We start from the raw sequence: 25,379 nt of genomic DNA, 5'->3' as shown, positions 1-25,379 counted from the left end.
GGTGAGGTGGGGATAATTGCACTGGAAGGCTCAGCCCCCTGCCTGGGCATATTCATTAGAACATGAACTCTTCAGATCATCCCTCACCATAATACCATGTGATTACAAATAATCATTTTTCAATGTCTTCCTTTATTAAGACTTTGATTAATTTTCCTATTCATTAAATGTCTCCCAATATCTTCCTTCATCTACCTGCAAAACAGTTAAAGATTAAGCACAATTGCCACGCCTAGTCGATTCTCTTTTCATGCATATAGCGGTCACGACGGATTCTACCGGTTTATTCTTTTAAGTGTTCCAGAACGAGTATCTGCTACATAAGTAGCAAATACTTGTTCTATACCAGAGCTTTCCAAACTGTGTGTCGTGACACGTTAGTGTGTCAGCTGCAATGTGTAAGTGTGTCACACGAAGGAATTAGTTTAACCTCCGGTTTGATAGTAAAACTGAATTACTGTGTCACCAAATGATGCAAAACTGAATTACTGTGTCGCGAAATGATGCATGTCTAAGAAGTGTGTCACCAACATGAAACGTTTGGAAAGCTCAGTTCTACATAGGAAAATTTAGGCCTTTTAAATTTTGCTAGGCCAAGAAAATGGAATCATCAAAACCATGGCCTCCAACTTTTACTAACCAAAATCTGGGACCCCTCCACCATGCTGTGGCTGCATGCCCGCCACCTCCCTTGCCTGCCCGGGCTGCCTCAGCCCTCTGCCTCCACTGCCATACCTCCACCTGCACTGCTCATCCTCACTGCCCTCTCGCTCTGCTCACCCTCCCCACCTGTGCCACTCAAAAATGACCCTGAGAGAGAGCAAAAACAGCAGAAATAGGGTCTAGCAAGTCCACAAGCTTTTGCAAGCACAAGCCTAGGAGTCCTTGCACTGACGGTTGAGGCCTGTGGAGAGTTGGAATTTGAGCAAGGAGGTTTGGAGGGAGCAATTGTGGTGGAGTTTGGTGGGTTTTTGTTTTTAAGGGTTTTCCAATGGTTTCCAGAGGTTTAGATGGTGTTTGCAGGCTTTCTCAGTGGTGTTCCCAACAGTGAAACGCCCATTGTTCTAGGTGCATTTCTGCGACAGTGAATTTCATTAGCGTGAGCAGTTTCTCAGCTCTGGGCGCAGTACTGCACCTAAGATTTCAGACTGAAATAGCAGAGGGGAAGGAAAAGAGGATCTTTTTCTGCCTCCCCACTTGCAGCCTCTCACTGAAGACTGGAGAAGAGACCCTCTTAAGAATATTAGGGGCCTGGACAGGGGAAGGACCAGACCATGTGAAAAATGAACATAATATTTTAGGTGTGGTTCATTCATTTTTCAGCTTTGTATTCTTTTTATTAAAAAATCTGCACCTAGACTTTCTGTTTTAGCACCCATAACCTAGGTTTAAGGTGCCATTTAGCTCCTAGCTTTCATATTTCAGTTTCTAACACTGTTTCCCAATATAAGCAATTTCAATTAAACGTGCGGTGCCTTGGAATGAAACCCCCAGAAAGATGGGGAGTTGTCTGTATAAGCATAGCTATCATCTTCTCCTTCTTATGTCACAAGCGAGCATAAAACTCAATTGCTGTTCTGAATTTATTGGAGGAAGGTTGGTGTGTGCTAACAAATAGTAACATTCCTGCCCTAAGGAATGATGGTGCATTCTAATAGCCACTTGTGTGTGCAAGTTTGTCTCTCAGTCAAAACACAAGTCTCTTTTTCCATGTTTTGTATTTTCGGGATTTCTCTTTCTCTATTTAAAAAAATATTATCATTTTGGTAGGGCTTCTGGGGCCAACACTACGTGCTGAAGTGGGAGATACACTTGTCATTCATTTTAAGAACCTGGCTAATAAACCACTGAGTATTCACCCACAAGGCATAGCGTACAGCAAACATTCAGAAGGTAAGTGTTGGTAATGTGACTGTGTTGCCAGATATCTCGGTGACGATCCTTTCATATTCCTGGCTTCGTCAGCCATCAGGACCAGCCAACCAGAGCTCTCATTAGTGGAAATATGACTGTAATGGAAAACTTAAAGGACACACCAGTCAGGAAGCTAGAAGAGAACGTTGTTATTTCTTTTAAACAAGAGCAAATCCATAACAAGAAGCTTCAGCCTGTCCACTCAGATATAATGAAGTCAAATGCCACCTAGTGACTAAACTATATAACAACATCAGAAAAGCTAAGGTCTGCCACAGATTTTGATCAGATCCCCAGCTCTTAGAAGGAAAAGTAGAAGTGGATATACTTTAACCTGGCTTAGGGGTAAACTGCAAGTGCAAAAATTTCAACATTTTAAACAATGAGATATATTTTGTTGGGCTTCGCGAGGAATGTTAGATCTGTGCCCTCCTGTATTTTGTACTAGGCATCAGCCAGTGACGGACACAAGTTGTTGTTTTAATTGCAAGGGATAATGATATCAAATTGGTGTACCTGACCCCCGAAATATATTGTCATGCCTTTAATATTTAAATAGCGGCATATTAAATAGAACTAATTCTTCTAGAATGAGCTGAGAAGGAATATCCATATGCCATTTGCATAAGTAAATGGAAATATGTTCTTCCAAGTAATTTCTGCAAAAGAGCCCTCGATATACAATGGTAGAGGAGAATGGTAAACTGAAACAAGCTGGCAAGTTTCAGTTTGCACAGCAATAGCAAATAGTGCCAGGCCCCTGCAGAGCTTGTCCCCAAATGACTGGGAAGCACGGGGTGTTCTTGGTATGACAGTCAAGTCCAGCAGGCCTCTGGTGCCCCTCCCTGCCAGCTGGCTTAGCCCTCCAAGGCCCAGGGCAAGTGTACCCAGCTGCACCACCTCTGCCCCCACCATGCATGCACGGGCCTATGTAGGGCTATCTGGGAATAAGTACCTGTTCTCCTGTTCCGTATGTGCATGTACAGTCTCCAGGCAGGGCTGTATAAGAAAGGTGGATAAATTGGAGGAACCTGTGATCCTCCAGATTTTATTGGACTGCAACTCCCATCACTCCCAGCTCGCATGGTCCATGGGCAGGGAGTGATGGAAATTATAGTTTAACAGCATCTGAAAAGACACAGGTTCTCCATGCCTGGTATAAAGAGGACATTGCTCACCGTGTACTGTATATGGATAGGTGGGTGCATGTGCATTTATTTATTCATTGCTTCATAAGGGCACTTCATAATACATGGTGAATTCTTGCTTCCCTGCCACTGAAGGTTCCTCATATTCCGACAAGACATTGCCTATCGAAAAACTGGATGATGCAGTGCCTCCTGGAAAAAGTTATAAATACGTGTGGAAGGCCACTGCAGGAACTGGACCACGGGAGGCTGATCCTCCTTGCCTCACCTATGCCTACTACTCACATGAAAACATGGTGCAAGACTTCAATTCTGGCCTTATCGGTGCCTTGCTGATATGTAAAAACGGTAATAAAACATTTAGGTTGAAGAAACCAGCAAGTGTTTGTTGGGGATTATCTATAATGTCCCTTCTTCCCACACATGCATTCCTGTTTATCATCTGCCTCAGCTCCTTGGCCTTTGACAAGCTAGGCCCTTTTGACAGGAATAATTTCTCTTCTAGCAGGCCCAACTCTTCAAGACTCAGCCCTGTCCCCTCATACTTTGGTCTGGCTGAGGTGTTCTCAGCCCCATAGAGTTGGTGCCTATGGTGGGAGAGAAACCCTAGAGAGCTGCTGTCAATCAGTGTCAACAGTAATGAACTTGATGGGCAGCTTCCTAGGGGTTATCCATTGTCTATGTCTTATTTGATAAAACACTTTGTCCCCCCCCTCCCGCCCCAATGTCTGTGAGAGCCTCTTCTTCTTCTAGGAAGCCTGCATGAAAATGGAACACAGAAATTTTTTGACAGGGAATATGTGCTGACGTTTGCTGTGTTTGATGAAAGCAAAAGCTGGCAAAAAGGATCTTCCCTCATGTACACCATTAATGGCTATGCTAATGGAACACTGCCAGGTACTGTATATCCTGTTAACCTAGATGGATTTGCTTGACTGACTGCCATTATGGTACAGTGATTTTGATACAAAAGTTTCCAACTGCTGTTCTTTTGCGTTTCAGATGTACAAGCCTGTGCTTACCATCGGATTAGTTGGCATTTGATAGGGATGAGTTCTGCACCTGAGATCTTCTCGGTCCATTTCAATGGGCAAACCTTGGAGCAAAACCACTATAAAATGTCAACGATCAACCTTGTCGCAGGAGCATCAGCAACAGCAAAGATGTCTGTGAGCAAGACAGGAAAGTGGCTCATATCGTCCCTTGTTGAAAAGCATCTGCAAGGCAAGGAGATATTTCTTCAGCAGCCATTGGTGCAACTGCAGCCTTTATTACCTTCTTTCATATAGCAGTTGTACAAAACATGCAAACTCATCTTAACTATGGCAGCACTTGTGGTGATGGGGCGGGGGGGGGGCTAGGAAAACAATCTGGCATAAATTAGAACTGTGGTTTGCATACGTTGACTACAGAATAACAAGACACCTGCAACTACAATTGTATTTTGTGAGCAAGGGGTAGTGGCAGTGTGCTCAAAGCATGAAGTGTCCTTTGTCCACAATTGGCTCACTACTGAAATGCAGGGTGTGTCCTTTAAAAGGGGCCCTGTGGATACAGAGTACACATGTTCCATGGGGCCTCTTTTAAAAGACTCACCCTGTACATGCAGTGATTTTCAGTGGCCACCACCGTCTGTCCAGATAGTCATGTGATTCACTTTAAACCCTTGGATGTGTTGTTAGTTAATCTGACCCTTCATACCAACTAACTAACTAACTAACTAACTAACTAACTAACTAACTAACTAACTCAATAAGAAGACAATACAAATGTCTTTTGTTTCATTGGTTAAGTACAAATGCCTATGGATAAGCCTAAACCTTTATCAGTTTAGTCACTAGATTAATAAAGCAAAGTTTTACTAGATTAGCCAATGGGGGCTGCTTTTAACTCATGAGGAAACATTTAAGTTGGTGAAGCTGTGAGCCAAGAGCAACTTCTTTATTTGTTGCGACCAATTTGGTTCTGATGTGCCTGCAATAGGAAGTGAAAAAATAAAATATTAAGAGACATCTTTTTCTTTTAACAATAAGAGGTAGTTTTTGTTTCTTAAAGTTATCTTCTGCTGTCTTCAGTGTCTCAACAATGCATTTACATTGAGATTATCATAATTTGCTCATTTATGTACATTTAGTTGATTAAAATCTATATTAAGCCAGTGAAAATGCTTTGTTTAGTTATCTTAGTTGTTACTAACTTTGCAGAACTATCACTTGTAAAGACATACTCTCAAAATAATTTTTGCACCTGTACAGCTATTACTAGGAAGAAGCTGCATGGATTTATTTAGCATCCTGGAGAAAACCCAAGCCTTTCCCTATGAAGACATTGTTTAATTTTGTTAAAAGTATGGCATTGTGAATCATGAGCATACGTCAGGTCTCCAAAAGGCTCTGTCACACTCCAAAACAAACAAGGCAGTATTGAATTGTGCCGTTCCTTGAATGGAGTCTTCCCATTTGCAGAAGAGGTTTTGATCTAGCGGAGTCCTCTGCTAAAGGAAGAAAAGGGGAGGCAATGTCCACAGATTCCCCCCTTCCCCTGCAACCTCCCATGCCACCTCCCACACTATTCTGGAAAATCCCCCAACCTGTTCTGGGGAAGGTGGGGCCCCAGAAGGGAGGAGGAATTGATGAAAATCTCACCCTGCCTTCTGTTAGTGTAGGGTAACCACTGTATCATATACCTATGAGCCAGTGTGGTGCAGTGGTTAAGAGCAGTAGTCTCGTAATCTGGTGAACCGGGTTCGCGTCCCCGCTCCTCCACATGCAGCTGCTGGGTGACCTTGGGCCAGTCACACTTCTTTGAAGTCTCTCAGCCCCACTCACCTCACAGAGTGTTTGTTGTGGGGGAGGAAGGGAAAGGAGAATGTTAGCCACTTTGAGACTCCTTAAAGGGAGTGAAAGGCGGGATATCAAATCCAAACTCTTCTTCTATGGATGCAAGGGCACAAATGGATTCCACATACTGCTGTGTGTTTCAAGATGCATTAACATGGCTTTGTTATTTATACCTTAAGAGAGTAATGAATGGCTCGTAGATTCTTTTTGCTGGCTAAAGTGGTGGAGATTTTGATTGCAGCAGGAGACAAATGTACATCTTTCAGAGGTCTCTAGTAAAATACATATATAATAAAATCTTTAACTTCCACCTGGTTTGGCTGGAGGAAAACAAGAAAATCCCTTGGGCATGCACATTCTTTTACAACTAACAGTCATGATCTGTCTTTCCAGCTGGAATGCATGGTTACCTCAACATAGAAGACTGTGGAAATCCAGACACTTTAACGAGACAATTATCCTATAAACAAATACGGATGATTAAGGACTGGGACTTTTACATCGCTGCTGAAGAAGTAATCTGGGATTATGCCCCAGAAATTCCTGACAGTGTTGATAGGTAACATGATAGAATATGTTGGTTGAGGGGTGTGTGTAGACTGGATAAGGTTCTCAATTCTTAGGCTCCATCCACACTAAACATTTATAATAGCCTCACACCACTTTAAACAATCCTGGCTTCTCCCAAAGAATCCCAGGAAATGTAATTTATTTGTTTAAGTGTGCTGAGAGTTGTTTTACTGTTTCCCTCACAGAGCTACAATTCCCAGGGTGGTCAATGCCTCTTCCCAGGAAACTGGGAATTGTAGCTCTGTGAGGGGAATAGGGGCCTCCTAACAACTCTTAATATCCTAAACAAATGGCACTTTTAAGGATTCTTTGGGGAGAAGCCATGACTGTTTAAAGCAATGCTTTTTTTCCAACCAGAACTCACCGAAACTCAGTTCTGGCACCTCTCAGGTAGATGTCATTGCTATTATAGGAGAACAATGGAGTCATTCATAGTGAGTTCCAGCACCTTTTTTTCCCCTAGAAAAATTGCACTGGTTTAAAGTATACATTAAATGTATAGAGCAGATAAGACCTTAGAACACTTAAATTCTAATCTGCTTGGTTAATTTTAAATGCTCTTTAAAATTAGGCAGTTCTGTGGGAAACTTGGTCAATAAATAGCTTCTATTTAACTTGAATCAGTATCAGACCACTGCGGATATAGCTCGATTGGTACAGCATGAGACTCTTGATCTCAGGGTCATGGGTTTGAGTCTCACATTGGGCAAAAGATTATTGCATTGCAACTAACTGGAACAAAACATCTTTAGTGGTATTTAACATAGTTTTACTCTGAATTGATCCCCTGAAATTAAGGAACATGACCAAGGCTGCATTCACGTGACAATTTATTCTGTTCTCCTTATGTTTCACTGACTGTTAATTGCTGCATTGTGCCTGGGCTTTCACAGGATATAAAAGCCATTTCCAGAAATATAACAGAATATACAGCAAGTTCAGCACTCATTTTGGTGTTATTTGCAAAAAGATTTCTTTCTGGAAGTAATACCAAAATGGTGCTACCATATATCCAGAGGTGGTTTTTATGTTATTTGAAAGCTCAAATATAATGTGAAAACAGGAGTTTGGTAACACATGCAGAAGAACTCTACTTTCATTACTCTACTTATTCCTGCCTTTTTACTGGGGTTTCGTTGGGTTGCTACAATGCATATAATCATTTGTGTTAATGTAGATTTTTCTAAATAAACATTTCCACCCACATAGATGTACTCTCAAAAGAAATAGATGCCTGTCTCCCCATTTACAGATCTTCTTTCTTTTCTTTCTTTTCTTTTCTTTTCCCAATTATTTTCCCAATTTTAAAGGAAATATAAAACTCAGTATCTGGAAGCATTTTCCAATCACATTGGCAAGAAGTATAAAAAGGCCATATTCAGACGATATAAAGATGCCAGCTTCACCAAACGCATAGACAATACAAGGGCCAAACAACATGGAATTCTGGGGCCTCTTATTAGCGCTGAGGTCAGAGATAACATAAAGGTAAGTACTGGTCAACAGGTATAAGGACAGAATCTAAAATTTCATTTTATTTAATTCATGCATAGGACTTACGCTACATGCATTTTGACTATCCAAAATTTAACATTTATCTGTATTTATATTGAGTTGGGTCCAACCAAAGTTAATTGTACTCGGGTCCTGTTGAAATCTATGGGTCTGAACTTAGTCATGACCAACTTTTCACAATGATTCCAGTGGAGCTTAAGTGCCACTAATTTAGGCTGGACCCAATCCACTGTCTCTCCTATGCAGTGCTGTGTTGATGACAACCCTATGCATAAAACATGTTCCTCCGTGAGTCTTATTAGCCAAATAATTTATCCTGTACATACAGTTGCTTCTAGAAATTATTTATTAGTTGCATTCCTCCAATTGGTTTTATGGTTATCCTGTACATCCCTCTGGGTACAGTTAGTAGAAGAGTACCTTTTAATTTTTTAAAAAAAACCTATTGCGTGGACAGATGGAGTCCCCAGATCCCGTGCGGTCCCCCCCGTCATGTGGAATAACGACTCAAGACAACGTGCTATGGGATTAAATTGGCCACAACTTTATTAAATTTCACATGTGGGTAGACCTTGGCTCAGGCATTGGGCGTTCTCCCTCCCCAGTCCCCAGCCGGGGACCTAGGGAGCATCAGGGTTATCCAGTGTGTGTGGGGGGGATGGGCCGGCTCTGGAGAACATATGTTCAAGCAAAGATAGCCGCCCCCGTAACGCCGCCGCCGCAGGGGAGAGCAATGACAACCTTCCGGCGTACGGTCAAAGCCTCCCTTCAGAAACCCCTTTAACGGGGAACCCTGGTATCGCCGCCGCAAAGAGGAAGATGGACTAAAGGATTCCGCCCAACGCCTGATACCGCCAAAGTTGTGACGTTTTGCTACAGGAAAGGCGAAACCTGCCAATGCAGGGAAATTCCTTTCCGGCCCTTTAACAGCGACCTTAAAGTAGCAGCGCCCGCATACCTGTGAAGAAAAGTTAGCCTGCAAAATAAGACATTAACTGAGGGTGGGAGAAGCTCTGGAGCCAAGTGAGGATTCCCAGGTAAGATCCTCCCTCTATTGTGTGGGCAGGTAATCCCTCCCCTACCTGGCCTGGTCTCCTTGGCAACTCTTCCCCCAGGTGGGATTGGACAACTGACTGAGGTAGGCGGAGACCTCCAGGTATCCCACCTGAGGGAAGGCAAAGCGAAGCCTATGCTGTTGGAGCCGCTCCAGATCTAGGGGCTGCGCGCGTCCATGCAAAGGGCGCCCCCCGTTTTAAGCGGGGAGCGGTTATTATTATTGCTTCAGCTTCTACTACTATTATTGCAAACGTCTTGTATAAAGCATTATTGCCATACTGAACACATATTCTACACCTACATTTTAAACAGATTGTATTCAAAAACATGGCCAGCCGACCCTACAGTATTTATGTACATGGAGTTACGCTTTCAAAGGATGCTGAAGGAGTTGTTTATCCTTCTGGTGCCAAAGGTTGGTTATTCATTATTTCTGCCTAGATTTCCTCCTATTTTTCTTATGATGGCATATATATATATATATATATATATATATATATATATATATGAAATAGCTTCCCTAGCAGTTCAGTCGATAGAGGTGTTCCTGTTGTCATTTTCAAAAAGTAAAAAAAAAAAATTATTATTTTTAAGGTCATTCCTTTTTAAAGGCCTTCAAAGCTAACTGTAAAGTCGTTATCATCCAAGGTAAAGGTAAAGGTAAAGGGACCCCTGACCGTTAGGTCCAGTTGTGGATGACTCTGGGGCTGCGGCGCTCATCTCGCTTTTCTGGCCGAGGTAGCCGGCGTACAGCTTGCGGGTCATGTGGCCAGCATGACTAAGCTGCTTCTGGTGAACCAGAACAGCGCACGGAAATGCCGTTTACCTTCCCGCCGGAGCGGTACCTATTTATCTACTTTGACGTGCTTTTGAACTGCTAGGTTGGCAGGAGCAGGGACCGAACAACGGGAACTCACCCCGTCATGGGGAATCGAACTGCCAACCTTCTGATCGGCAAGCCCTAGGCTCTGTGGTTTAAACCACAGTGCCACCCACATCCAAGGGTACTTCAAATAGGAATGGAAAGCTGAAGAAACTAACTGGCTAATTAAGGACAGAGCTGGCCCCATCATTACACAGAGGGAAGTGGCCACCTCATATGACAGATGCTGGGGTGGGGCAGTGGCAGCAACATCCTGGCCTTTCTTCCCTGGCCCCACATCCCTCTGCTATTCTCCTCTGCTAGAGGACAGAACTGTGTATTCTATGTTTTTCTGCTTGAGGCAAAGGGCAAGACAAGCCTCCCTGCCCTCCCCATTCCACATACAGAAGCAGAAAAAAACCCGTATTGAGATGCCTCCTATTTCCATGATAAATGGCTGCAGAATTATTGCAACAGAATTAATTTTGCTTCAACTGGTCTTCTGAGAGGCCCCAGCTAGCTCTTTTCTGTTATAAGAAGAGAGCTTGTAGGTGTTAAGGGTCGTTGTGCTCAGAGATCCTGCTTGAAGGCTTCCCATGGGCGTCTGGTCGGCCACTGTGAGAACAGGACACTAGATGAGATGGGCCATTAGCCAGATCCAATAGGCTCTTCTTACGGGTGGGGATTCCCTGATTAAGGAAGTGATGTGAGCACAATAGTCCAATGGGAGAGGCATAGGAGAGAGATCCTGATGGTTTCCACTGCTTCTTTCTCCTTCTGCATGTCAGAATAAAAGTCATACAATATGTGAATTCACACCTTACTCCAGAAAAAGAGATGTTCTTCAGGTGTAGCAGGAAAGAGCATAGAACCCGAGTGTCTGAAAGGGGTCTGCAGGCAGTGTTTACACACTGTACAGGGTAACTGCCATTTGCTTCTGCTCTTATCATCTTACTCCATTTATGTCCTTATTCCATCCAGAGAACAGCACTGAGGGTAAACTAGTCCAACCAGGGGAAATTTACACATATCGTTGGACTGTACTCGACACAGATGAACCCACAAGTGAAGATCCTCAGTGTCTCACCAGATTTTATCATAGTGCTGTTGATATAACAAGGGACATCGCCTCAGGACTTATTGGACCACTTCTGGTTTGCAAACGCAAGGCACTCGACGTGAAGGGAACACAGGTACTGTCAAGTATTGCAAACTGAGAGAGAAAAGATGGCGGCCGTAACGTTGCTATCTCAAGGTTCTGAGGCAGTATGCCTTCAAGGGCTCATCCACACTTTGCTTGTTCTGTTCCTGGAAAGCCTGGTTCTGAGAGGTTTTCTGCTTGTCCCTGACTTTCTAGGCATGGGTGTGAGTGGGAAACAGGATTTTGAACCAGATGGTTTTATCCAGCAGTGCTGCTCTTAGGCTCTTGGGGCCAGACAAGTTGTGAATGTATATTTTTGTCATGTAAACAGCACCCATGAAGAAGCATGAGCAGCCACAGGACCGTACTGGGGTGTATGGAGATGGAACAAAATCCCCTCACCAAGCTACTATTTGCATTTCAAAGAAGTCTCATGCAAAATGCCTGGACGAAAACATGTTTGCCTGGCATTGGAATAAATGTTTTGGTGCCACATTACCTCCTATGGACCCGGGTATTAGATATATGGATTGCCATAGATCAGAAGACTCCTTCATTGCCACCAGCCTTATTTCATATGGTGGAGGAATCCAGAGGAAGGTCTCAGATGATGACTGTAGTGCTTGGGCAGAGTCAGTGTAATACTTTTTTTATAGATAAGCACCAACCCTTGGATTGTGCCTGGAAAAAGATTGGTTGGTAGCCAGTGTGGTTCTTTAAATACTAGCAAGATGCATCCTGCATAACCAGATCCATTTGGCACAAAACTTAGCCCAGTGGCCTGCTTACTAGCAGAGGTTTCAAAGGTTATAAGGCATGGATAACAGTGGCCAGGCTACCTAGAAAGGTGCCGTAACCTGAGCTAATGAAAGGCACTTTATGCCATAGAAACCACTGAATCCAGCAGAACTCTCAAACAATGAACCTAGATCTTCAAGAGGAATTTGACCCCATTCAGACCAGGTTGAACCCTACCTCCCTGGTCGGATGAACAATTTATCTGGAAAGAGTTTTAGTTTATTTGTGTTCTACCACTCCATTACTGAACCCAAATACTGGTTTCATTGAATCTGATCAATAGTCAAAGTAGGGCTGAGTGTCTTCTAGCGAAGGGGAGAAATTGATTAGGTTTGCATTTTAATGGGAAACTATCAAGTTTGCCCTTCCTGAATCAATATATGAAATGAAACACAGCTCTTCTTCAAAATTTGCACTTCTTCAAATTATACCATGCAGCTCTCCAACCAAAAAAGGGGTACAAAAATGTATATATTAGTGAAAACAATGCTAAAATGCATTCTGTTACACTTGGAAAAATACTTATGCTAGGCTAAATTGCATACAAATGTGCCTATTAGGAGAAATATGCACAAAATGCCTATGAATTTTCATGCAAATATATGCAGAAATGGGACAAACCAAACTAAAGATTGGAAAGGTGAGAAACTGAGAGAAATAAAAATTGACTGATTGATTCATCTCTTATATTATGAATATACACTGATAACATCTGCCTCTCTGAATGACTTGTCTAAGCAACTTAATGTAGATATTAAATACTACAGGAGACCATGCCACTGGATTGATCATTCAGGTAGGAAAGGAATCACCATAATTGTCTAGAATTCCTAGACAGCCTGTCCAGGTTTGAGATTCATTGTTTTATAAGTCAGAATGGAGTGCAGAGGGCTCTGGTATGCGATCAGAAATGATGGCATGTCTTAATGCTTTCCAGAATAAGGCTGACGATGAGCAGCAATCACTCTTTGCCGTCTTTGATGAAAACAAGAGCTGGTATTTGGAGGACAATATCAAGAGATTCTGCAGCAATCCCTCCACTGTTAAGAGAGATGACCCGAGATTTTACAAGTCCAATGTCATGCACAGTGAGTAGAAACCTGACCCAGCATTTCACTAAGCATGTGAGAGCTCCACTTCAGTAGCGTGAAATAAAATTATGTGGGTGTTTTTTTGTTTTGTTTTTAATGGAAGAATAACATGCTGTTTCCATAATGCTTGACTGTTTGATGGCATTCACTACACTACACCAATACAATGCTACAAGTTACATAGAAATAAAGTGATAGACTAAGGCGGCAAAATTCAACATTGTACCACTTGAAAAGAGGGATCATATTGTTTTGAGCTTGTCATCGGATTGCTTTGATCAAATGTCTGGGGCAGGGCCAGCCCGGGACTTTCTGCCACAATCTGCAGCCTCTGTCACATGCAGTTCTATTTTAAAAAACTATGTTAATTATGAGGACGCGGGTGGCGCTGTGGGTTAAAGCCTCAGTGCCTAGGACTTGCCGATCGAAAGGTCGGCGGTTCAAATCCCTGCGGCGGGGTGTGCTCCCGTCGCTCGGTCCCAGCGCCTGCCAACCTAGCAGTTCGAAAGCACCCTTGGGTGCAAGTAGATAAATAGGGACCGCTTACTAGCGGGAAGGTAAATGGCGTTCCGTGTGCAGCTTGTCACGCTAGCCACGTGACCTGGAGGTGTCTGTGGACAGTGCTGACTCCCGGCCTATAGAGTGAGATGAGCACACAACCCTAGAGTCTGGCAAGACTGGCCCGTACGGGCAGGGGTACCTTTACCTTTACCTTTATGTTAATTATAAATGTTTACACTACAAATAAGCCATCATATTTTTGAATGCTCACCCTGTGTAAAAAAAACCTCCCTGCATGAAGTAACTTAGCCCAAGTTAATGTAATCTTCCCCTTGATGAGTTAGTTATTAGATGCAGGGAGCTTTTTTATGCCTGAGAACATTAAACAAAATACAATTAAATGATAAGATCTTCCCATGCAGTCAAAAGTGGTAGAGCCCAAATTTCTGCTACGTCATTATGTGTAACATGTAGAACAGTTCCTACAAGTGTCTGTTTCATTCCTGTTATAATGTCCATCGGATCTGGAAATTTGATATACTCCTGGTAAAGTTATATATTCTTTGTTATATTGTTGTTGTCATTTTTATTTTAGCGATCAATGGCTATGCATCTGATAGAACAGATATCCTTGGATTTTGTCAGGCTAATATTATTAAATGGCACCTCACCAGTGTTGGCACACAGGATGAGATAGTGCCGGTGCATCTTTCTGGCCATACTTTCCTGAACAGAGGAAAACATCAAGATATCTTGCATCTTTTCCCAATGAGTGGTGAATCGGCTACAGTGACCATGGACAACGTTGGTTAGTAGCAACCTATAAATCCTGTTCTTACAGTGGCCAATCAGATGCCCATGGGAGGCTCGTAAACAGAAGCTGAGCACAGTAGCACTCTCCCCTCCTGCAGTTTCCAGGAATTCGTATTATTCAGATTGTTTCCCTTTTCTTTAGAGTGATAGTCTCCTTTCCCCCAAGAGTGGCATTCTCCCTGACATTAGTGGAGCTATTGGGAGTTTAACAAAACCACAAAATCCCTCAAAGGCCTCATTCACCCACCTTTCTGCCTCTCTCAGATTTTCCAGGTCAGCCACCTTGGCCTCAAAAGAACAAAATTGTTCCCAGAGAGCCAGGAGCTCATTGGACCAAGGACACCTCCACCCCTGCTGGCTTACTACCTGCCTAACTGTTTTGTGGTTTACTGAGTTACTTTATTAGAAACTTACATTTTGTTTGGGTCAAGGAAATGAGGGGCAGCGTAGTATGCCCTGGGTTTCTCACTTTGCTGCTGAACTCGCTTAGCTGTTGTAACACAAAGCCTTGATACTTTGTTAGATGGGCCTCTCTGTAGCTCAGGAGTTGTAGTCCAACAAAATTTGGAGGTCCACAGGTTCCTCATCCCTGTCTTGGTGGGAGACAACATATAGCAAAAAATAAAATAAAATTATTTGTAATAGAGTTCTCTGGTTCTGCAATATTGTAATGAGATTAAGGTTTGGTGTGAATCCTTTACCACCATTTGTGAGCCACAGAATTTACATGCAGGTGTCTGAGAAAGGCAAACTGTAACTGTACAAGTAGTATGAATAATGCACATTATTCTGAATTTGCAGGAACCTGGCTTTTATCATCATGGGGTTCCCATGAGATGAGCAATGGAATGAGACTTCGGTTTAGAGATGCCACTTGTGATGATGTTGATTACACAGAAAGTTATGATGACGCTTCAGATTATGCACTGGTCACATTTTCATCTGAGAAAAGTGACGCAGCAGCACTAAAGGAGGAGAAAGCGGACAGAAGCATGATAAATGAAAATGTCCTTGATAACTATGATGATCAAACTGAAGATGACTTAGAACAAGATATGTATGCTTCGATGCTTGGACTTCGATCACATCGTAATGGATCGATTGCTGAAGAAGAAGAAAAGCTGAATATCACTGCTCTTGCCATACAAGAAGATATTGACAGCACCCACAATAAGACTGATGGTAATGTAACACTGAACTCACATCTGGTGTTCACAAATAACAGTGATACTTCACATGGTGATAAAGTGTTGGAAAGTCCAAGCAGTGCTTCGAATACAGCTGCACTTGACTCCCTCCATCCTAATTACACATCTTTGGCAAACGATACTTCGACTGCAAATATTGCTGCAGCGGTTAGAAACTGGTCCTCTGAACAAGGCAAAAGTAACCATACTTCGCATGGTGATGACGTGCTGAAAAGTCCAAGTACTGCTCCGAATACAGCTGCACTTGACTCCCTCCATTCTAATTACACATCTTTGGCAAACGATACTTCGATTGCAAATATTGCTGCAGCGGTTAGAAACTGGTCCTCTGAACAAGGCAAAAGTAACCATACTTCGCATGGTGATGACGTGCTGAAAAGTCCAAGTACTGCTCCGAATACAGCTGCACTTGACTCTCTCCATCCTAATTACACGTCTTTGGCAAACGATACTTTGATTTCAGATATTGCTGCAGTGGTTAGAAACCTGTCATCTGAACAAGAAAAAAGTAACCCTACTTTGCATGGACCTTCTACAGAGAAGGAGCAAGAAGATAACGAAAGTGAAAAGGATACACGGCATGAAAAGAGGGAAAGGCAAGGTCTAACAGAGGCAATATTATTTGCCCTTAAAGAGATGCATGCCCTGCTGTTTCATGTACAACAAAAAAGAAATCTTTCTGCTATAGACAACACCACTTCAGATACTCCATTTCTTCCCATTCCCAGTGCAGAAACTGCTTCCAGCATAGATACTAGTCACCTTTCACATTATCTTTATGATTATGAGGATGAAGAGGAAACAAATACTGAGTTTTCCATGCTTTCAACAAATTTACCTTTGGCTGTAGCAGAGGCAGTGGAAAACAATGGTTCTGAACAAGAGTTGTTGGAAGATCAACAATATGATGATTTGACTTCTGATGGTATGTTAGACAGCTTTGCTTCTACTCCCATCCCAAAGCCCACAGAGAATTTGAAGGACTCACCTCAGCAGAGGCCAAAGTGTCCTCCCAAAAAGACGGCTTCTGAATGGAATATTGTTTCTGAGAAGGTGGTTTATGATACAGAAGCAGATCTCACCAAACCTGTTGACAATAAACTACAGAACAGCTCCAGAAATGTCACCTTGTATCCAGAAAATACCGTGTTCCCTAGCAAGAGAAAGCAGGAGACATACAAAGCTGACTCCCAGCTTGAGTTAGGCCAATTAGAAATGAATAACAATAACAAGCAGGAAGCCCTGAATGAAAAGAGAAAGGAGAATTGTACTGTCAGTACACCTGGAACTTTCCAGAAGGCTCGGCGAAAGAAAAGAAAGCCAAGAGTCTTAGCACCGAGAACTTCCAAACCTCTAATGTCACCTAGAGGATTTGGCAGCAACCAAGCCTCCATTGAACGCAACCAGACCATGCTGCCAAATGAGGTGTATGATACTTTGACACCAAAAGAGGATAAACCAGAGGTCAAATTAGGTTTTATAGGCGACGATGGGGAATATATGGAATATGACATAGACAGCACAGTCTATGACGACAGCATCAGTGGCTCTTATGAATATGAGACAGTACACTATCACAACCCGTATATAAGAGACCCCCGACTTGACAGTTATACAGCACGTAACCCAGATGACATAGCTAAGCGTTACCTCCGGACTATGAACAATGCAAACATAAGGAGATACTACATTGCAACCGAAGAGGTTCTCTGGGATTATGCGGGAACAAGAAAAAGGTTTGGATGAATTATTTCTCTCTGACCCAATTCCATCTTGCTGGCTTTAGTGCGACGCGCTAAGCAGTGCAATCCTATACATGTCTACTCAGATGCAAATCCCCCCTTGGTAATTGTGTTTAGATTTGCAGCTTAATACCTTTTAGAATACGTCAGTCTTTATTAATCGGCTGTTTTCATTTGAAATAAATAAATAAATAAATAAATAAATAAGGAAGGAAGGCCATGTGTTTCTGGGCAAATGGTTGTCCAAAGTGGCTTACAATATAAAGCAACACATAATGAAAAGAGCAATAAATAATATAACCGTAAAGCAACAACTCATCAACAGTCCACGCACACTCCATCAGGACTGATCGATTTTGGGTACTTCTTGATCATCAGAATCTGGTGGTTAAGCCCACAAATCTAGGAAACTATTCTTTTTTAATTTATTCATTAGGGGATAATGGGTTGTACCACTTTGTCATGCGTAGAGTTCCGCTCATGCAAGGGGACTTTCCCTTCTTGCTCCTTATATGTCCTCAAAATCTGTTCAGGATTCAACCCTTCAACCCTCTAGGGCAGATTTTGAGGGTGCATGAGGGGCTGCAGGGGAGAGGAGGGGAAAGATTCATTGCAGAAGCAGAAGTATGTTGCAGAAGCAGAACAGCAGCACTGGGCACAATCCAGTCTCTTTATTTTATTTCTTTAAAGCACAAGATACTTCTGTGGGGCTGTTTCAGGAACTACGCTGAGCGCCTTTAAGCAGACGAGCATATGCAACCATGTTTGCTTAGTTATATTAAATCAGTTAATGTTTAATATTTTTATCCCACTCTGCTGTTTGTAGAACATTTCACATCCAAAATGTACAATGCAGTTAAAAACAAAAACGTCATGTCACTTAGGAAAAATATTCATGTAAGCCACGCTATCTAAAAGAAAAAAAAGCAATCAAGTTAAAAACAACAGCAGTACTCATTCAAAGAAAAATGATTTTTAGTTTCTGCCTACAACGGCAACAAAGAAGGAGTTGGGTGAATCTCATCCTGTCTATACAGAAGGGCCCTGTGGGCTACAATTATCAAAGTTCCCTAGGAACAGGAACTTACTGTTAAAGCAATCTGACAATTATATCTCTGTGAGAGGAATATGTTCACCTAACAATGCTCAGCATTCTTAACAAACTACAGTTCCCATGATTCTTTGGGGGAAGCCATGACTCTTTAAAGTGGTGTGATATACCTTTAAAATGTACAGAGCAGATTGGGCCAGAGTCACAGAGCTGATATAGATGCCCTTTTGCTTCAATTCTGCAGTACTGTAGATTCACCATTTCTCAGTCTCCAAGTGCTTACTGATATTAAAAATTTACCCACAAAAAAGTTTATTTACAGTCTTCTCATCTCAATCCTTCCATGTCCTCAGTACAGTGAAAAGTGGCCCAGCCAGGACAGGGTACAAAAAAGTGATTTTCCGAAGTTATCAAGACGAGACTTTTAGGACACCTGAAGCTGGAGGGGAATATGAGGAACACCTTGGCATCCTGGGTCCTGTCATTAGAGCTGAGGTGGATGATGTCATCCAAGTAAGTTCATGTTCCCAGTCTTTGAATAATTGGGGGCATTTTTTCCCCTTTTTAATAACTTCAAAATAAAAAAATGGATTTCATTTTGGTTTGGGTGTGTTAAAATAAATAAATAAATTCCCTAAAAGACCATGTGTCTTTTTGTGGCTGAGTTCAGGAATGGGCATTACTAATGAAAATAGAAGCATAAATGTATATAACAAATCTGAATCCTTTTGAATGCAGCCTGAACAATACTCGGCAATGTGCTCTGAATATTGCATGAACTTCTTATAGCATGGGGTGGGGGGGAATATGTGATATGCCTCCCAGATTTTGTTTGACTTCCATCAGCCCCAGTCAGTATGGCCAATAGTCAGGGACGAATGGCTTTTGGAGTCTAGCTGTATCTGGAGAACCACAGGTTTCTTGCCCCTGCTGTAGTCCGTTTACATGTATAACTCATAAGGGTTTCTTAGTCTTCTGTCTCCTATGAGATTTTCCACTGCAGAAAGCAAAGGCGAAATGAGTTTCCTTTCCTTCTCATGACCCCCAGCTCTTGAAAGTGTGAAACGTGGTTGAAGGAAACTTCCACCGACAGCAATGAAATTCATGCACTACAAACTGACCTGCAACAAAATGCGGCAGTGTAATGTGTTCCTATTCAGTGCCCATGTATTTATTTATTTTAGATCTATGCTGCCATTTTAAAATCAAAACTGATAGCAAAATTATTCAAATCAGCCAGCCATGTCTTCTTTCAGGGTTCCATTCTCTCCTCCCAGTTTTCCATTTTCCTCCAACAGACACTTAGCATTCAATGGCTACTGAGCATGTCCAATCCTCATTGGATTGGTGGCTTTTTTGGGGTGTGTGTGTGTGGGGGGTCCCTCCTAGATTCTTTTCTAATTTTTTTTTAACTTCAGCAAACTTCAAGACTTACCTCCAAGCCTGCTGATATTCTTTGGTGTGGATTTTGACTACATGAGTATCAACGCTTGGAGAACTCAGCTTGTTAAGAATACACAGAGTAGGATTACTGTAGTACTAATTTATGTGTGCCGTACATGGGAGCAGAAATGCATAGCAAATCTAAATTCCAGGTAGGGCTGTGAATGGCTCCTTTCTGAAATTCTGGAGAGCTACTGCCACGTAGTGAAGACAGTACTGAGCTAGATGGATCAATGGTCTGACTCTCTACAAGGCAGCTTGTATTGTTCCTAAATTAAACAGCTTGGTTACAGTCAGAAGACAGGTAGCGACCACCATTTATAATTAAACCATTGCATATGAGAGCTGTGCACAATAAGTACATCCCAAGACAGATTTTCTAACCTGTCTATAGTTTCAAAGAAATTTCCCCATGGGAGCGGAGTTCTAGATGTGACTAGATGTAGCCTCCAAAATCTGAACCCAGGATAACTCCACAAAGCTTTAAGTTTTTGGAAGGGAGGTTTTCCACCTTCATAACTGCTAATCGCTGTCCGTTCAACCAGGCAGAGGGCCTGCTTGGTAGTGGTTCCCACCCTGTGTTATGCCCTTCCATCAGACCTGCAGCAGAAAATGATCTTGGGCAATGGTACCTGCTCACCTCTAAATCTTGGTTTATTACCCCTCTTAAGGCTCCCAAACTATTTGAATTCCTTAACTTCCTCAGCTCATAGATATGTCTTTGTAAAGGCAAGATTCAACACCTTCCCATCGAACGTGCTGAGAAATAGATTCTCCAATGGACAGATATCGCTCTTATGTGATTGTAATTGTGGGGCACCGGAATCGTTGCATCACATAATTTTTGACTGTGCTTTTCACTTACCGGCCAGGAGCAAGTTTCTTGCTCAATATCTTAAGGGAATTGCCGATGATACGATTGAAGCCAAACTGAGATATCTACTAATTGATGATGACCCCCTAAAATCACTCATGGTTGCCAGATTCCTGATCAGCGTCCTATCCCTAAAGAAGAGAAACGGTCTCCTGTGTGATTCGGATAACCCCTTTAAACCATGACCTATGTTTTAGGTGATATCACCATTGTTTTAAACCATGATCTATGTTTTAGGCGATATCACCATTGATATCCTTGATTAATTTATGAGCAGAGGGCGATATATAGGTTACAAATTTATTGTAATGTATGATGGTGGTTTTTGTTTTTGTTTTGCTCCGGTTACTGTTTGTCTTTTGTAAGTTTTGGCGATTTTAAATTTGGAGGTTTAAGTATAATATGTTGGTATGGGAAACTGTCGTGTAACGGGCCAATGGCCGTAATAAAGATCAATCCAATCCCTTCCATCAGATGTCAAGGAAATACAGTCGTCTCTTGGATCCCGAACGCCTTGGTACTTGGACATTTTGGCTTCTGAATGCCGCAAATCCAGAAGTGAGTGTTCAAGTCTGCAAACGTTCTTTGGAACCCGAACGTCCAGCAGGGCTTCCGTGGCTTCTGATTGGCTGCAACAGCTTCCTGCAGCCAATCAGAAGCCGCACTTTGGTTTCCTAACGTTTTGGAAGTCGAACGGACTTCCGGAACGGATTCTGTTTGACTTCCAAGGTACGACTGTAAACAACTACCTGACTTTTAGGAGACACCTGAAAGCAACTCTGTTTTGGGAGGTTTTTAATGTTTGATATTTTATCGCTTTATGATGATGATGTTGGGAGCTGCCCAGATGGGCATGGTGTAAATAATTTATTATTATTATTATTATTATTATTATTATTATTATTATTATTATTTTAGATTCACTTTAAAAATCTGGCCTCCAGGCCATATTCTCTCCATGCCCATGGGCTTTATTATGAAAAGTCTTCTGAGGGTAGAAGCTATGATGACCAGTCTCCAAAATGGTTTAAAGAGGATGACGCAATCCTGCCAAATGGCACCTATACTTACGTCTGGCATGTGACCCAACGGTCAGGACCTCCAGAAGGTCAGAGAACATGTAGATCCTGGGCCTACTACTCTGCTGTAAACCCGGTAAGGCAATCTAATACAGAAAGTTTTTGTTTTTGTTTTGAAGCAGTAATAGTTCTGTGAAATCCTGAGTGAAAAGGGAAGAGAAATCTTTCAACAGTAGTGAAGAACATGTTGGCTAATTTGGCTTCCAAATTTGTATGCCTTTTCCCCCCAGATATATCTTGGATTTGACATTCCCTGTGTATTAAATGAGGGTGTGTGGAAATGACCATGTTATAACATTCATGAATTACTAATATGATTTAATTTATTATCTGCCTTTCACAAGCTGGTCCCAGGACAGGTTACAGCAATTTAAAATTCAGGATTTAAACAGTTTAAATTTATTACATATTAATATATCTGCATCAGAATGAAGTGAACTGATGCTTTCAAATAAACCACAAGAGCAGCAATTCATTTACCTGAGAAACTAATTTTGGAACCTCTTTCCTGTCTTGTTTTGTAGGAAAAAGATATTCACTCTGGCTTGATTGGCCCAGTCTTGATCTGTCAAAAAGGAATGCTTGACAAGTATAGCAAGCCAAAGGACATGAGAGAATTTGTGCTGCTTTTTATGGTCTTTGATGAGGAGAAAAGCTGGTACTTCAATAAATATAAAAGAAAGCCTCACGCTGAGAGAATTTCCAGAGCAAAAAGGCACCATAAATTTCCTGGTATAGATGTTTTCCTTTGTCTACTATAAGATACCTAGTGATGACGAATAATAACTATGACTATATTGAAGAAAAATGATAGGGATGTTTTCAGAATGTTAACATTTTACAGACACAAAACACTTACATGAGATTTTCTCTCTCTCTGTTGTCTCCCATGTTCCTGACAAGAGTTCAAATATACCGTATTTTTCGCCCTATAGGACGCACCGTCTCATAAGGCGCACCTAGTTTTTTTGGGGGGGAAATAAAGGGGGAAAAATTATTTTCCCCCCCAGGCGCGGGGCTGGGGCGGGGGAAGCCTGAGCTTCCCCCGACCCCAGCCCCCAGAACAGGCAACTCTCTGCAAGCCGTGGGAGCCCAGCGCCGGGCTCCCGCGCCTTGCGGAGAGCTGCGCAAAGCCTGGAGAGCGAGAGGGGTCGGTGCGCACCGACCCCTCTCACTCTCAATACTTCAACGAAAGCCTCACTCGCCCCTTAGGACACACACACATTTCGCCTTCATTTTTGGAGAGGAAAAAGTGCATCCTATGGGGCAAAAGATACGGTAGTAGATTTATAATCAGAGGTCTCAAATTGTTTTAGCACAACCAGTCCTGCTATTGACTATTCCCTTGCACTAATATCAAATTCATCTGATCTTATTTTGCTTCAAATATTTTCCTGTTTCATTCCAAGGCCCCCCTCTTGATACTTGTTAATGTATTCTGTTAATATTTTGTTAACAGAAAAATATAATTAACCTCCATCATAATACGCAAGTCGGTTTTCTCTTTATTCTTCAAACTTAACACTGTATCCTTACTCTCCCTTTCAAATTGAATTATTCTATTTAAATAAAATTTAACTAGAAAGGCAGAGATATTTCTGAAGGCTGTTGTTTATCCCATCAGTGGGCACTAATGAGCAAAAGTTAAAAAGTTTTAAGCCACTTGGATTTGAGCTTATATTTAACTCCTTTCCATTGAAACTGAAAGGGTTTGAGGTATTTAGTGCCGACTGGATTACATCCATTTTGATTTTCCACATCCAATCTGACATTTGTAAAGCTAACTTTTGCTAAAGCCCTTGAAAATCGCAGGTGGCAAGGAGCACAGTTCCTGGGTGCATTATTTGAAGGTGATGCCTCCATTGAGAAAATAGGGACTAATAATAATAATAATAATAATAATAATAATAATAATAATAATATTTATACCCTGCCCATCTGGCTGGGCTTCCCCAGCCACTCTGGGCTGCTTCCAAAAAAAATTAAAATACTGTAATACATCAAACATTAAAAGCTTCCCTAAACAGGGCTGCCTTCAGATGTCTTCTGAAAGTCTGGTAGTTGTTGTTCTCTTTGACATCTGGTGGGAGGGCGTTCCACAGGGAGGGCGCCACTACCAACAAGGCCCTCTGCCTGGTTCCCTGTAACTTGACTTCTCGCAGTGAGGGAACCGCCAGAAGGCCCTCAGTGCTGGACCTCAGTGTCTGGGTAGAACAATGGGGGTGGAGACGCTCCTTCAGATATACTGGACCGAGGCCGTTTAGGCACAACTATGTGTTGTGGTTCTGTGATTAGAACTTCCAACATAATTGTTGTCTTGTAAAACCAGCCAGTTGGCGTGTCCCAGTTTGGATGGTTGTGCCTGTAAATCTTCATTTGCTACTAGCAACTTCAGGTGGTGGTGGTGGGGACTATTAGAGGCTTCTGCAGCTTCAAAGAAAGAGGTGAAACAGGACGTGCCGCCCCTGGTGACAGCAAAAAAACAAATTACCCAATGTTGCCACAAGACCATTAGATTTCCAGGTTACTACTGTATGCTGTCATGATACTATCTTAATTAAACCACGGAGGTGGAAAATTCTTCTATGTCAAGGCTTTGAAGAACTAAGTAGTTATAGAAATTGCAGTTATGCATCTAAATGTTTTTTTAAAAAAACAACAACCACAGAAGGATATGTGTGCCGTTTCTTAATCTCTGATCACATGTTCTTTTTTGTTCCAGCTATTAATGGGGTTTCATACCACCTTCAGGGGTTGCGGATGTTTAAGGATGAGAAGGTCCACTGGCATTTGATAAACATGGGTGGGCCAAAAGACATTCATGTTGTTAATTTCCACGGTCAGACATTCACAGAACAGGGAAGGGAAGATCATCAGCTTGGTGTTTACCCTCTTCTTCCTGGTAAATATAATCAGATGGATCCGTATATTGTTGTCAGAAAATTAAATGCTCTTCTCTATGGTGTTGGAATGACTCTGAAGAATTCTTAAGTAGTTATATCAATGTGAATAAAAAAAGAATATGATTTTTTTTAAAAGAATGACAAATGACCCAGTCCATGTCAGCGTATAAACAACCCCTGATTTCCATGGTAAATGGTTGAGAAATTATTGCAATAGAATCCACTTTGCCTCCATTAGCCTTCTGAGATGCACTGGCTAACTCCTTTAGGTTACATAAGAAGAGGGGTGACGAACTGGATCCAGCTGGTAGTCTGGATCCTAATATTCTCCATCGCCACTTTGACGGGTGAGTGGGCACCAACCACCTGTCAATCACCTGCGATCACCTTGACATTGAGCTAAGCATTTCTCTTTGCAGACTGGGTTGAATACAAGTTAGTATGCAAAGAGAAAAATGTTCGTGTCTACAGATCTGCTCTGCTTTATTGATTTTTATCAGAAATCCTAACGTATGCAGTGAAAATATAGCCTGAGAATACATAGCCGGCAGTCTAAAGCTGAATACAGTGGTATCTCAGGTTACATATGCTTCAGGTTACATACACTTCAGGTTACAGACTCCGTTAACCCAGAAATATTACCTCGGGTTAAGAACTTTGCTTCAGGATGAAAACAGAAATTGTGCTCTGGGGTCGTGGCAGCAGCAGGAGGCCCCATTAGCTAAAGTGATGCTTCAGGTTAAGAACAGTTTCAGGTTAAGAATGGACCTCCGGAATGAATTAAGTACTTAACCCGAGGTACCACTGTATGATTTAACCAAGAGCAACCA

General features: G+C 42.1%; 1 protein-coding gene across 1 annotated transcript in view; it reads left to right on the top strand.

Annotated features, from left to right (window-relative positions):
- F5 (coagulation factor V) overlaps window positions 1-25,379 on the top strand; it is a 41,535-nt gene that overhangs the window by 5,228 nt on the left and 10,928 nt on the right. The window contains exons 3-17 of the mRNA XM_083735823.1: window positions 1,771-1,893; window positions 3,198-3,410; window positions 3,816-3,959; window positions 4,065-4,286; window positions 6,296-6,461; window positions 7,783-7,960; window positions 9,356-9,458; window positions 10,887-11,098; window positions 12,782-12,932; window positions 14,032-14,244; window positions 15,051-17,193; window positions 18,604-18,763; window positions 21,486-21,722; window positions 22,171-22,378; window positions 24,369-24,548. Coding sequence (XP_083591949.1) covers window positions 1,771-1,893; window positions 3,198-3,410; window positions 3,816-3,959; window positions 4,065-4,286; window positions 6,296-6,461; window positions 7,783-7,960; window positions 9,356-9,458; window positions 10,887-11,098; window positions 12,782-12,932; window positions 14,032-14,244; window positions 15,051-17,193; window positions 18,604-18,763; window positions 21,486-21,722; window positions 22,171-22,378; window positions 24,369-24,548 — 4,653 coding nt within the window. The remainder of the gene's footprint in view (window positions 1-1,770; window positions 1,894-3,197; window positions 3,411-3,815; window positions 3,960-4,064; window positions 4,287-6,295; window positions 6,462-7,782; window positions 7,961-9,355; window positions 9,459-10,886; window positions 11,099-12,781; window positions 12,933-14,031; window positions 14,245-15,050; window positions 17,194-18,603; window positions 18,764-21,485; window positions 21,723-22,170; window positions 22,379-24,368; window positions 24,549-25,379) is intronic.

The sequence above is a fragment of the Podarcis gaigeae genome (assembly GCF_964106915.1).
Source record: "Podarcis gaigeae genome assembly, chromosome: 4".
NCBI lineage: Eukaryota > Metazoa > Chordata > Lepidosauria > Squamata > Lacertidae > Podarcis > Podarcis gaigeae.
The sequence above is the reverse complement of the archived record's forward strand: the minus strand, read 5'-3'. Positions and strand labels throughout refer to the sequence as shown.